This window comes from Phytophthora ramorum (assembly GCF_020800215.1).
Source record: "Phytophthora ramorum isolate Pr-102 chromosome Unknown Phyram_PR-102_s0012, whole genome shotgun sequence".
Taxonomy (NCBI): domain Eukaryota; phylum Oomycota; class Peronosporomycetes; order Peronosporales; family Peronosporaceae; genus Phytophthora; species Phytophthora ramorum.
In genome coordinates this window covers 990,311-1,002,716 of record NW_027150658.1, presented here as the reverse complement: position 1 = coordinate 1,002,716, position 12,406 = coordinate 990,311, and the positions used below count along the sequence as shown (strand labels likewise).

The window sequence follows — 12,406 nt, the reverse complement described above, 5'->3', positions numbered from 1 at the left end:
TCGTAGGTAAGCTTGAGGTACAGAGGTCTCTCTCAGTACGATCACCTCGTTATTTCGATAACCCGATATATCAGATCACTAATGGTAATACAATTCAGTACAAAACCAAACCCATTCGATAGCACCATATCTAATCCCTCTGGTATCGCTTCATTGTCCCCCTTGTGCTTATTGAGAGGGCCGTCTGTACATGATTACTCTCAGCTTCGCTCAAATTGATTATCGATGGTCAGTGGTTTCCAATCACACAGTTCACAGCCAAAATAACTCGCGACCACTGAAAGCGGTCAGACATGTCTTCCGTGAACGATGAGGACTTCTTCATGGACGACTGGTCGATGCTAGCGTTCCTTGTTGACTACGATACGATGGAAGATAACGCCAACGTCGTGAAAGTAGCAGCAGACTCTACGAGAACGTCCTACCAACCACCACCATGCTTGCCAACGACGTCTTCGCCCAATTCTGCCAGCTCCGTCAGTTCCCCCGAGAAGCAGTCACAAGAGAAGAAGAAATCGTGGAGACAACGACGTAAAGACGAGATCCTCACCCTACGCGAAGTCGTCAAGCAGCTCTCGACAGAACTCGAGAGACGCAAAATGACAGCGGGAGTGCGCTCGACGCTGCCGACTTCGAAGCAGACTACCACTCCCACGTTTGTGCTCAAGGCCCAGGCGGCTCATAAGACGGAGGCGGCGTTGCTGTGGGAGAAAATCGCAGGTCGACAATCGATGCTACGTCACAGCAGTGAGGGGGAAAACGCCAAGCTTCGAAAAGCCCTGACGCAGCATTTGCAGCAGGCCAAATCGTTGCAACGATTTATCAAGAGGAAGTTGCGAGAGGATATGGTGTCGACGTCTGTTAATCTGATTCGGCAGTATCGATTGGATACGAGGGGAGTGACCCCACCGCTGAACAACAGCGCTGTTTTTGACGAGCTAATGATGGGACTGGACGACGTGTATCAAGGCGTGGATAACTTCTTCGAGCGGGTGGGGATGGACAAGCTCCCATGTCCTGGAAGGAGAAACAATACAGGGAGACGCAGGGCAGAAGGGGTCTTTGTGGAGTTTCTTGACAAGCACCCTCTTCCTTTTAACCGTCATCAAACCGAGGAAGTCATTTGGGGTGGGGAAAGTTACCCCAAAAAAAACGTGGGAGTAGTCTTCCTGCAGGTACGCTTCATTATTGTGGGCTGGGAAGTTGTGTGGTGTCTAAATGCTGGTGTACTTGCAGAACTTTGCTGCTGGGAATAATACTCGCATGAGAAGTTCGTGCAGCGCTTTTGTGTTTGGTGAGGTCGACGTACGTGTCGTCATGCGCGCGGTAATCCGGAAGTATGTCGAGGGACATCGGACGGTGTTCATTAAACGCACTCTGATTGAGCCAATTGTCGGGGGTGTATCAGTTGCGTTCGTAGAAACCAGTCGATTGGTCATTATGCCAGGCGATCTCTCAATTTTGGGGCCCTCAAGTGTGATGCAGACTCATCGGGAGGCTTCGATCCGAGGCACGTCGACTGTCGACTTGGCAAGATGTCCCAGTCTCGAGGTGGGCGTTGATACGTGGGAGAGCAAGGTCACTTGTTTCAACAACGACGTGGAGGATCAGTTGATACGAGGATCGAGGGATGGCCACGCAGCTGAAAATTAGTTATTGACACCTTCATTTATTTTTTAAGAAGTACAACAAATTAGTAGCTTATTTTTCTTTTTATGTCTCTCTTCAGTGAAACCAGTGAGAAGGGATTCAAAAGAATTGAGGACCGGTTCAAACAGAGATGATTCATCTGAGATGAAGAATTCGCGCTTTATTGCTGTCGACTTCAGCTGAAAATTACGGCACCTATGCAAGACGTGTCCAGAGTAGTGCAAATTCTCAAGCATCGTTGGAACATCTTCTCGTCGCTTTGAGAGAGTTAGCATTTGCAAAGAGCCACCTGGTCGCGTACCCGAAACTGGTGGTCCCCGCGCGAATGATAGCAGCAACAAACGCATCAGCAGACCAAAACGGACGGCATGGGATGCAATGGCCCCATGTCATATTTCATCCTACACTCACCAAGACCCTTTCAAAATCTGATTTACTCTACGGGAAATGCTGGGTCATCCCAAGCTCGACGGAGTTGCATTCGCTCAAGATGGACGAGATCCATGAAGACAAGGCCGCCGTGATTTGCTCAACTCGAGTCTTTTGGATGTTGTGTCCTCCACCAGCAAACTCGAGGCGTGGGCCCACATGAGAGAGCTTGCCGAGTTCTTCGGGGATCGCAGGCTCGATGAGGACATCGTCGAGTGCCCATGCAACGAACACAGGCATCGTAACTTCCTTTAGCAGATTGACCTGCGTTCGGATTAACGGGAATTTTGTTGAACCTGCCCGCATCACTGCCGACACGCATGAATATGTTGGCGTTCTCCTAGGAAACCCGAGGATTTCGGTGTACAGGTACTTGACAAAACGGGTTGCGAAGCAATGAACAACAGCATTGCGGGATCTAAGCATCATGACCATCATCTTCATTGGTATCTCTTTCACCATGCGCTGGGGGACGCATCCAGCAGGTGCTAGCAACGCAATCCCACAAATTTGCAGTACGTTGCCAGCTTCTCCAGCAATTCGTTGAGTCTCGTTCATAGCTGCCATGTTGATCACCGTGTGCGCGCCGAAAGAGTGACCGATGAAGAATACGTTTCCTCCACTCTTTTCTTTCGAGGGGCAAAGCTGACGAACTGCTTGTAGGACTACCTCAGCGGTACGGAGAGCGCAGACTGTGTCGAGGTAGTGTGTTTTCTCAACCTCAGAGCCCTGGTAACCTGGGAGGTTGATGCCTATGAGGCGAAGGCTTGGTTGCTGTTCAGCCAACAGCGGAATGAGGTACCGATAGTCTCGAAAGCTTCCGGGTGCACCATGAACCATCACAATCGTCACTGGATTATTGTTATTCGCGCGAGAGCTATCGGTTGGCTCAACTTCGACGTATTCGATCTTGCAGATATCATCGATCTGGAGATACTTGGCGTCTGGGAGTGGTGGCGGAGGTGGACAAGGCTCGTGTATAACCCTCGGAGACCTGAAACAAGGTAGGATGTGGAAGTACGTGATGGGTGCCATCACGCTCGCCAACTCGGAATGGGCCCGCAGTGCGCCAATTGAACGTGGTTGCGGCGCAAAACATTGGCGACTTGTTTTTCAATCCTATTCGTGAATACCTACGCCCACCAGGAATAAAGCTTGCTGCCATGTGAGCTTTCTTATCGCAACAACCCAAGCACGCTCCTCACCTCAAGATATCACATGAGACCGTTGCAAATGGAGTTCTCCCCCACCGTCGTCAAGTTTGTGTTCGTAGCTTTGACGATGAACTCAGACAATTTCACAATGGCCTCTTAGAAATTTGGTCTTCTGTTGGGTACCCAGCAAATTGCCAAGATCGGGAGCTCTTCTGGGACCTCGCTCTAGACGAGTTCGTGATCCCGCGCCCACGCAACGATCGTGGGTGATTGGAGACTTCCAAAAAGCTTGGTCTGGTCACCGATCAAATCGCGATTGTCCGAATCACGACTCACCCCGCTATCCTGGTCTTCGCATGGTCGGTATACCTCTGGAGGATCTGTCGTAATCTCGACACTGTGGGCGCTGTTCGAGTTGTTGAAGTAGTTCTGGATGGAATTCGGTAGCTTTGTGGCATTAAGGAGGAACGCGGCGAGGTTTTCTTGGTCTGACATCAGCGACGCTGATGGCGAAACGATTCCACCGTATCTGTTTATTGCTACACCGATGCTACGGCAGTTGCTGCGTTGGTTGTTGCTCTCCTTCGTTCTCGTCAGCTAAGACCTCTTCGATCCACTTGCTCATTGCCTCTGCAATCTGCTCAGCACGAGTCTTTTGCACGTTGTGCGCTCCACTCGCAAACGCGAGACGCGGACCAGGATAACACAGTCGCGCGAGCTCAATCGGAATGTCTTCCTCCATGAACTCGTCGTTCTGTGACCAAGCAACAAGTGACGGCAGCTTCAACTCCCTGAGCGCATTCACTTGCTCGCGGATCACGCCAAAGTCAGTCGTTCCAGCTCGGATAAGCCCCGCCATATAGTGCCCTGAAGGCAGATCGCTGGGAAAGCCCAGCAGCTTTGTGTAGACTGCCTTGATGAAGGGTGGCAACAATGCAGAGACCACCGGGTTCCCTGTACGCAGCAAATTCACGACCACTGCACTCTCTCGAGGTCGTAGCACCTTGTGCGGCCTACAGCCAGCAGGTGCCAGCAACGCCATCCCTCGAACCTTGAGCGCACTGCATTCTCTCTCAGCCGCATGCAGTGTGGCCATGTTGATCACCGTGTGCGCTCCGAACGAGTGACCCACCAGGAACACCTTGTCGCTTCCTTCCTGTCCGCCACAGAGCGTCTTCACGGCCTCGTAGGCCAATTTAGCAGTCGGCAATGCACTGATGCTCTTGAGATAGTGCTCTTCAGCCACCTTGGAGCCTGCGTAGCCTGGCAAGTTGATGCCGATGACCCTCACGTGTGGATGCCGGCCCAGCACTGGAACGAGATGGCGGAAGTCATTGTAGCTGCCTGGCGCCCCATGCACCAGCACAAGAGTCACTGGATCTTCGTGACCTCTCAAAGCCTCTTCCAGCGGTGGGATGTCGACGTATTCGAGCGTGCAGCGCCCAAGAACGTCAAGATACTTTGGTGAAGGAAGAGGCGCAGGAGGTGCTCGAGCTTCACGCGGAGGTGACACCTCCACTCGAGGCAGGAAGGCCCAGCGGTTGTACGGCTGGCGAGCACGCGCCGACGACAGCAACCGACGCCGCAACATGACACACCAAGCCCGACGCGGTGTCGACTCAACACTTTGGATTATGTGAGACCTTCTGGGACCGTCACCATCCTAGCAGCCATTCGGGAACTGGAGACCAAGTGGTGACGTGGGGAGCTGGAGCTGATGAAGGCGGTGATCGGAGCTTCTCGACGTGCTGCAACGTTGGGCAGGAGTTCAACGCTGGTGCCTCAGCCGGCGTCGGACTGGATGAAGGCTGCGGCCTTCTCCATTAAGCCACGACGCCCGTCACCCCCACCGCTACCGGCCTCTTCGTTTATCGACGTGGATGGCAAGTGCAACATCGAGTACGTGGACGTGAAGCCCGAGGGCTTGACTGCTGTCACTCCGACGTTGGTGCTGATCCACGGCGCTCCAGGGACGTACCGAGACTTTCGACACCTCATTCCGCTGCTGAAAGAACGTGGCGTGCGTGTGGTGGGCGTCAACTTGCCAGGGTTCGCAGGGTCGACCGTCCTGGACACGAGCAACTACTACGAGCATATCAGTGCGGTTCCGTCCGTGCAACTCACGTACCAGGCGATGCAAACTGCGCTGAAAGGCACCGACAACGTGTTCGTGCTGGGTCATTCGTTCGGAGGCCATGCGGCGGTGCATTTCACGGGGATCAACGCCGACGAGCAGAAGATCGACGTCAAGGGACTGGTACTTCTCTCAGGGGCGGGCCATCGACCGCATCAGGCACTGAGTCCCCGTCTGAACGATCTACTGTGGCAAATGCTGCGTTCCAGAGTGCCGGTCGTTGAGAAGCTGTCCAAGTACCTCGTGCGGCAGCTCTACGTCAAGTCGTTCAAGTTCCCGGACAGCAACGTGCCGGACTATTTCACGGCGGGCATCGTCCGCTGTGCGACGGCAGATTTCCCCTTGTTCGCTCGCCACTTGGCGAAGAGCCGATCGCTGCCGAGTTTCCTGGCGTGGGCGAAAGATGACGCGCTCATCGAGGAGGAAATCTTCCTGGATGTGAGCGCTGTGTGCCATCCAGGCCCTCGCCTCGCGTTCGACAAGGGCGGCCACAACGTGCAGAAGACCAAGGCCAGCGTTCTCGCCGCCGAGCTCTCGAATTGGATGAACAACGTCGTGCAGGGCAGAAAACCGAGCCAAGTGTACGCGCCTAAATAATGGCATCCAGCATTTGGACGGTTCACTTGACTGCAACTGCAACTTGCCTATCCGACATGGCTACACAATGTAGCCATGCTGACATTTTTCATTCCCCTACCCTCCACGTCTCTCATTCGTCAAAAGCCATCTCTTCTCTCCTTCATTGGTCAAAAATCACATGCGTACCAATATTTCGGCACACCTGTCGCATGGCAGGAATCAGCTCCGTCTTCCAGATTCCTCACACAGTCAGTCCTGCAGAACCAGCCGAGCAGCTACACGCTATGACGCTCTCGTCGCCCTCGCTCCCATCGCGCGGCAGCAGCGGCAGCGACCACCAGAGCGTCGCGCCCAAGCCCCGCCGTGCGCGCGGCAGCTTGGACTCGACCAGTTCATCGACCAGCGGTAGCGCCAGCAGCTCCGTGCTGCGCGTGTCCAAGGAGACGGAGAACATCGGCGCGCGCGTGCCCCTGTCGAAGAAGCGCGTGACGTGGCGCTTCGTGCTCGCCGGCTCGGAGCAGGTGCACACGCTGATGCTGGAGCACAGCCGCATCTCGGCCAAGAAGCGGCTGAAGCTCGACGGCCGGCGCCTCTTCAGCTCGGACCAGTACGCCACCAACTGGCATTACGACTTCCAGGTGGAAACCGCGCCGTTCCGCGTCACGATCTGCGATGTCAAGACGTCCGTGGTGGACCAAGGAAGACTGGAGACGCTCTACGACCTGACCGCCGAGGGTGTCCACTGGGACCAACTGGCGGAAAGGTTCTTGCCAGTGGCGCATCGCCACCATACGGCGTCGGTTTGGAGCAGCGATATGTACGTGCGACGTGTGGAGGACACTCGTGGCGAGCTGCTAAGTGACGGCGACGAACGTCCACCTGGCACGCTGCTCACGTGGACGTTTGCGTTTGGCGTGAATGGCAGCGTCCACAAGTTGGAGCTGCGAGACTTGGAGAAAGGAGAATTTGTGGTCGTGTTGGACTGCCGCGAGCTCAAACGAGTGAGCTACGACGACGTCTGTGGAGACATGTGGGAGTTTGAGTACGACCTGGAGGACCACCATGAGCTGGACCTCGTGGTGACGCTCGTGGACGAACACAAGACGTACGATTTCTTCATTGACGGAAGCGCGTGGACCGATATCAGCTTGACCAACTTTGTGCTCGAGTCTGGGTGGTACCCGGTCTTCTCCCGCTCGCGTAGTGCTGTGTACTTCCGGCACGAAGGCACGGGCGGCACGCAGTGGGAGAAGCCCATTGTGAACCGGGATGATGTGCAGACGACGCGTCCATTGCAGGAGTTTGAGCAGGTGTCTCCAGGATCGCAGGGACTGGACGATCTGATCCATGGCGTGCACGCGATCTCAACGAACAAGCTGGAAGAGGTCCACGAAGAGCCTGAGAGCGAGCACGAACATGCGCCACAGCTCGTGCCGACGAAGCAGCCGCTGCAACCAGTGCAGGAAGTGCAGGAAGCCAATCTCATTGATTTCTCTGAGGTTGCAGTGCACGTGTCCCCAACGCAGAAACACGAGGAGAGTGGCTACGAAGGGTTTGACCCGTTCAACCCTGCCACACACGCGGGTTTCGTGCGCAAGGAGCAGAATGGCCAGCACACGCAGCCACCCGTGGATTTGCTGCTTTAGAGGGGAAATGTTAGTCGGTGGCACGCCTTGCCGGTGCGTTCAAGCGAAGCAGGTCGATATTTATGTTTAAGGAGCAAGGTTCGTGGTTGCATTTATGGTGAGGCAGGCAGCAGATATGCTTGCTGGCTTTCGTAGTTGTTGGGTAGTTAACTCCCCAGCTAACAAGGTGAGGTCTCAGTTATTATGCTTTTTGTTGAGGTATCGGCAGCTAACGAAGAAGCTTCTTGATGAGGTCGTTGAGTGGCTCCTGTTCGCGCTTGTCGACGAGATCGAACTGCGTGACGAAGGCCATAAAGTGCTTGAAGCACGAGTTGAGGTGCGCTTCGGCGCCAATGCTGACGATCTTGTCGAAGTGCGAGTAGTACACATGCGCGTAGACCCGGAAGAGTCTGCGGAAGATGTTCTTGACGACGGACTGGAAGCCGCGGCAGTACGGCGCTCCTTCTCGCGTTGGAAACAGCGTCTCGTCGCTAAGTAGCTCCTCGACCCACGTCATGAGCATGTCGATGTACTCGGGCGCTGCAAGTTTCGCCGGCGTCTTAAACTCTTTGCCATCCTTCCACAAGTACTCAAACTTGGGTCCAGCACGCATCTCTGGGCAGGAAGTGCATGTACAGAACTCCAAGATGGTGCCATACACAATGCTGATCTCGTTGAAGAAGTCCACCGCTACAACCAAACGTTAAAAAAAGTTAGCAAAGGTCACAAAAATTGACGAAAGCTGAGAAATAAATAAACAAAGCGTACTGTGGACAGCGAGCCATTCGTTCAGATCTTCTCCTTCAGGTAATGCAACCGCATTCCTCATATCGCCACTGCCAGCACCAACACAACAACAATCTGTCAGATGGAGGCAACTTCAACTCGGAGTGATGGTAACGTACTTGCCGAGCGTAGCCTGTGCATGTTTGTGGAGATCGTAGCGCTTGGTGCCGTGGCTGTGGCTCTTTTGCGGCCGGAAAGTCTTGTTGCGGTTGAACAGGCTGTTCATGGCTTCTGCAATCGATCCCAAGTAGGAAATGAACAACTCACCAACAGCTTTAGCACTTAGTGAGCCCATGAATAGCTCGATTTGCTCAAAACGGACCAGCGACGCACTTAAGGCAGGCTTCATAACTACACAAAGCATACACTTTCTCCATCGTGTCGAAATGATCCGCAGTGTTCGTGGTGACCTCGTGGCTCCCGAGGATGTGGGGCTGACGCTCCCCCATGAGCATGTCCTGCACACTATCGGGTCTAAAGCTGCCTCTAAAGCAGATTTGGAGATCAAAATGGAAGACCTGATTGTCTATCGTCGCTCCCCTTTCGCGTTTGGAGGTCGCAACCTGCAGCTTCAGAATGAGGACGAAGCTTTTCGCGAACTGGAGAGACTGCAGCAATTGGCAGCTGCCATTGGACAGACACGAAAGCCGTTGGTGGTGGATGTGGCGCTGCTAATCGAGGGACGCGATGCTTTGGCGAAACAGCGTCTGCATCTGGCTGAGAGACTGTCGGGCCTGCATCTCCTTACGGTCACGACGTTCGAGATCGAGAGGATTAACGACGCGTTTTCCATTGGTTTGTCGCCGAGAGAGCAAAGCGAACGCATTGCGAAGGTGCTGGAGGCTGAACTGATGTTTGGGATTGAGAGTGGGGGAGTCGTGGCGTACCCCGGAGCAATGTACCAGCAGATTCAATCGTCTGAGCTTGGACCGAAGGAACGGATCCTCGTACAGGGACTCGGATTGGTACGTTCTGGAGCTGCAGTGTTTGGATATTTTAGACTCTTTGGACTGACATGATCGTTCTTTGACAGGCTCAAGCACGAACTCACGCACCACTTTACTTGTCATTTTCCGAAGCTAGTAGCAGAGGCACTATGGCTGCTGTCCAAGCTTGGTTTCAAGCACTACTGGATGCTGGTGCAGAAAGCAAGAAGCTTGTCCTTTGTCATGTGGATCGTTTTTGCCAAGAGCACGCTCTAAACGATTTTGTGCTGGAACTTCTTGATCTTGGAGTTTCAGTCATGTTTGACATGATTGGCTTGCCGGCTGTGAGCGATGCGGTGCTGGTCAACCCGTGCCTTACAAGTGCAATATGCTCGAGTGATTTTCTGGAAAGTGACGCCGAAGAACCTCCTCCTGAGCGCTGGATCCTCCGCTGGATTCCACTTCTCATCGCGAATCGACCGCACGCAACACACCAAATACTTTTATCGAGCAATGTACTTCAGCGAATTCAGTACCGCCGCTACGGCGGTGGAGGGTACACGTACTTGTTCGAGATATTCAAACAGCGTCTATTGATGCAAGGCGTTACTACGGCTCAATGGGACCAGATCGTGTGTGGCAACGTCGTGGACTTGCTAGCTTGGTACGTGGCTCCAGAGGCGCCGCCAATTCCGAAAAATTACCTGCAGTGCTCCATCTGCGGGAACTACTTCGAGCCGATCGAAGGTGAATACTTTACGAAGTTCGCCTTCATATACTGCGGCACCAAGTGTTTACGTCGCCATAGTCGGCAGAAGTTTGCCCCACTCCCGACAAAGACCTGATACTTAGAAACGCTGGAGAGAAGCTGCGTCAGATTTCAGCGAAATTCGAGACTTCTCCAGTGAAAGTTTTTGTTGTTGTTGAAAGGTATGCAGTTTTGAATTTTCAATCGACCTTACGATGGTTCGCGTGGCAAAATATCATCCAGGTGTGGCTCAAACTAGAGACTGCGCACTCTAACCGACCTTTCGTAGGATTGAGGCATTTCTTGTTATCCGAATGGCGTTCACGATCTGCTATTTGAAAGTGAGTCTGCACAAGACTTGTCGTTCCACTTACCATATTCTGTCAACTAGCCGCGTAGGCACCTTTAACGCGACGACATAACCGGTCGGCTCCACCTTCGAGAAATGAAAACCGCTCTACATGCTTACTGTAACATACACATTTCGACCCCGCGTTTGCTGACAGAGAGGTGTAATTGCTTCAAATAAGTGTATTTGTCTGAGTGGAGTTGTTCCGTCGGCCTGGACCGGGAAGCTCGTTCGTTCGAAGAAGTTGTCGAGATCTGTATCGCCTTAGGTTTCGTTAAATCCAGCCGCAAAGTCGCCAAACGCGTCGCTGTCGCTGTCAGAAACAGTGATATCCGCTCTAGAGAGCTTGGCTTCTTGCAGAATAAGCTCCTTGAGTGTTCTTAGCATGACCTCTGCCTGGAACTTGTGACGTCTTACAGACTCGTACAGTGCTGCGTTTTCCTCCATGCTTCTCCCCAGACGCACGCATTCCCTCGTAGCTACTTTTCCCCAAGCTGATGCCATTTCACCCTCACTGTCTGCTGATGTACCATGGAGCTGAGGTAGCACCGCCCAAATGTTTGGATTTGATAAATGCTCTAGCCGGTTGGCCTTTGCTTTGCGATACTCCAGTAGTGTACTTGAAAGCGACTTCATTTCTTCACGCAAGCGAGTCATTTCTTCTCGTTGCCGCTGGCTCCACGACTTCTTCTTGGGCGGCTGCAGCCCAGTTGCGTTGATGTCATTTCTTTTGTTGGTCTCCACGGTGTTGCTTCCTGCAGCCGAACATTTGATTGATTCCAACGGGGCAGCGACAACTTCGTCAAGTGCATCGTACTGTTCGAGAAAGGCGATTAACAACGGATCCAAATCCAAGTTGAGCTCATGAATATCAGCGTCACCCCCTTCGTCGATGCTTGTTGGAGTGGAGCTCATTCCTTCGAGTACTCCAAGTGAATAAATGCGAAATACATCCTCGCCCCGCCTCAAGCGGCTTTACAAGTGGCGTGACCTTGATGCAGCAACCAATATCGCAATTTGACCACTGCACGACGAGGATTACTTGAATCCGTTGCCATCAACGACACCATCATCACCAGCATTCCTCCACCCGCACGATACGACTGCTTAAAAACGCGCAGTTTCCAGTGACTCGTTCCGGAATTATGAAACAGCTCGCTCCGGTGTGCTGTTTTCCGGAGGTTGAAGCAACTCAAAACACGGGGCGAGGCAGGTGGCGATCCTGCTGGAACTTGTAGCCTAGTGTATTGGCAGCTTGTGATGTAACTAGCAAATTGAAGAGTGAGAGATTTGGACAGTCGTCACCATCCATCCTTCTCAATGAAAGTATGAAGCCTTCATGCTGATGGCAGCATGAAAGGGAACATGTAAGGCAACCCGCGATTCCACTTGGATCACTGGCGGCCTGTTCTACAAGATCCATGAAAGTTTGGTCAGAGCCAGATGTCTGGCTCTGCCATCGCCAAGGAAGCACGCTGACCTTGATGCACCAGGATCAGGCGTAGCTCCTTCTGTGATTGACCTGGTTGCATCAAGTCGCACACTGTCTATTGGTCAAGTCTTGAAGTTCACGTCTGGCGGCGGAAGCTGGCTTGATCCAGAATCCACCACACAGCCCCCAAAGCTTGGTTCCGCCGCTTCATCACCTTCTTCATTTACAGCCATGGCAGTCAGATCCATGCCTGGCCACGACCACGCCTGAAGGGTCTTCAGCATTGGTTGATTCCGCCGCTTCGTCACCTTCTCCATTTGCAGCCATGGCAGTCAGATCCATGCCTGGCCATGACCACGCCTGAAGGGTCTTCAGCATTGGTTGATTCCGCCGCTTCGTCACCTTCTCCATTTGCAGCCATGGCAGTCAGATCCATGCCTGGCCATGACCACGCCTGAAGGGTCTTCAGCATTGGTTGTACGATCACTTCTCGCTCGCCAGTCAGTCGGCCCTAGCGGTCTGTGAACGCGTACGACGGCTTACACCTTGATCCTCAGCTCGAACCTGTGTCAGGCGCTTCGGGGTGTTCGCGTC

At 53.4% G+C, this 12,406-nt stretch overlaps 7 protein-coding genes across 7 annotated transcripts; 4 read left to right on the top strand and 3 right to left on the bottom strand.

Moving 5' to 3' along the window:
* Positions 1-293: 293 nt before the first annotated feature.
* KRP23_11552 (uncharacterized protein) lies at positions 294-1,653 on the top strand (the record flags this gene model as incomplete). The annotated part of the gene is made up of 2 exons (XM_067882108.1): positions 294-1,175; positions 1,237-1,653. 2 exons carry the CDS (start codon positions 294-296, stop codon positions 1,651-1,653), a joined length of 1,299 nt encoding a protein of 432 aa, XP_067740389.1.
* A 2,130-nt stretch (positions 1,654-3,783) lies between these two features.
* On the bottom strand, positions 3,784-4,824 carry KRP23_11551 (uncharacterized protein; the record flags this gene model as incomplete). Its single annotated transcript, XM_067882107.1, has 1 exon — positions 3,784-4,824. One exon carries the CDS (start codon positions 4,822-4,824, stop codon positions 3,784-3,786), a length of 1,041 nt encoding a protein of 346 aa, XP_067740388.1.
* Positions 4,825-4,950: 126 nt separating this feature from the next.
* KRP23_11550 (uncharacterized protein) lies at positions 4,951-5,964 on the top strand (the record flags this gene model as incomplete). Its single annotated transcript, XM_067882106.1, has 1 exon — positions 4,951-5,964. The coding sequence occupies one exon, from the start codon at positions 4,951-4,953 to the stop codon at positions 5,962-5,964; it is 1,014 nt and encodes a 337-aa protein (XP_067740387.1).
* Positions 5,965-6,155: 191 nt separating this feature from the next.
* On the top strand, positions 6,156-7,592 carry KRP23_11549 (uncharacterized protein; the record flags this gene model as incomplete). Its single annotated transcript, XM_067882105.1, has 1 exon — positions 6,156-7,592. The coding sequence occupies one exon, from the start codon at positions 6,156-6,158 to the stop codon at positions 7,590-7,592; it is 1,437 nt and encodes a 478-aa protein (XP_067740386.1).
* A 208-nt stretch (positions 7,593-7,800) lies between these two features.
* On the bottom strand, positions 7,801-8,583 carry KRP23_11548 (MOB kinase activator-like 1-like protein B; the record flags this gene model as incomplete). The annotated part of the gene is made up of 3 exons (XM_067882104.1): positions 7,801-8,261; positions 8,340-8,407; positions 8,477-8,583. The coding sequence occupies 3 exons, from the start codon at positions 8,581-8,583 to the stop codon at positions 7,801-7,803; spliced, it is 636 nt and encodes a 211-aa protein (XP_067740385.1).
* A 160-nt stretch (positions 8,584-8,743) lies between these two features.
* KRP23_11547 (Phosphotriesterase-related protein) lies at positions 8,744-10,128 on the top strand (the record flags this gene model as incomplete). Its single annotated transcript, XM_067882103.1, has 2 exons — positions 8,744-9,322; positions 9,391-10,128. The coding sequence occupies 2 exons, from the start codon at positions 8,744-8,746 to the stop codon at positions 10,126-10,128; spliced, it is 1,317 nt and encodes a 438-aa protein (XP_067740384.1).
* Positions 10,129-10,644: 516 nt separating this feature from the next.
* On the bottom strand, positions 10,645-11,295 carry KRP23_11546 (uncharacterized protein; the record flags this gene model as incomplete). The annotated part of the gene is made up of 1 exon (XM_067882102.1): positions 10,645-11,295. The coding sequence occupies one exon, from the start codon at positions 11,293-11,295 to the stop codon at positions 10,645-10,647; it is 651 nt and encodes a 216-aa protein (XP_067740383.1).
* Positions 11,296-12,406: the final 1,111 nt, after the last annotated feature.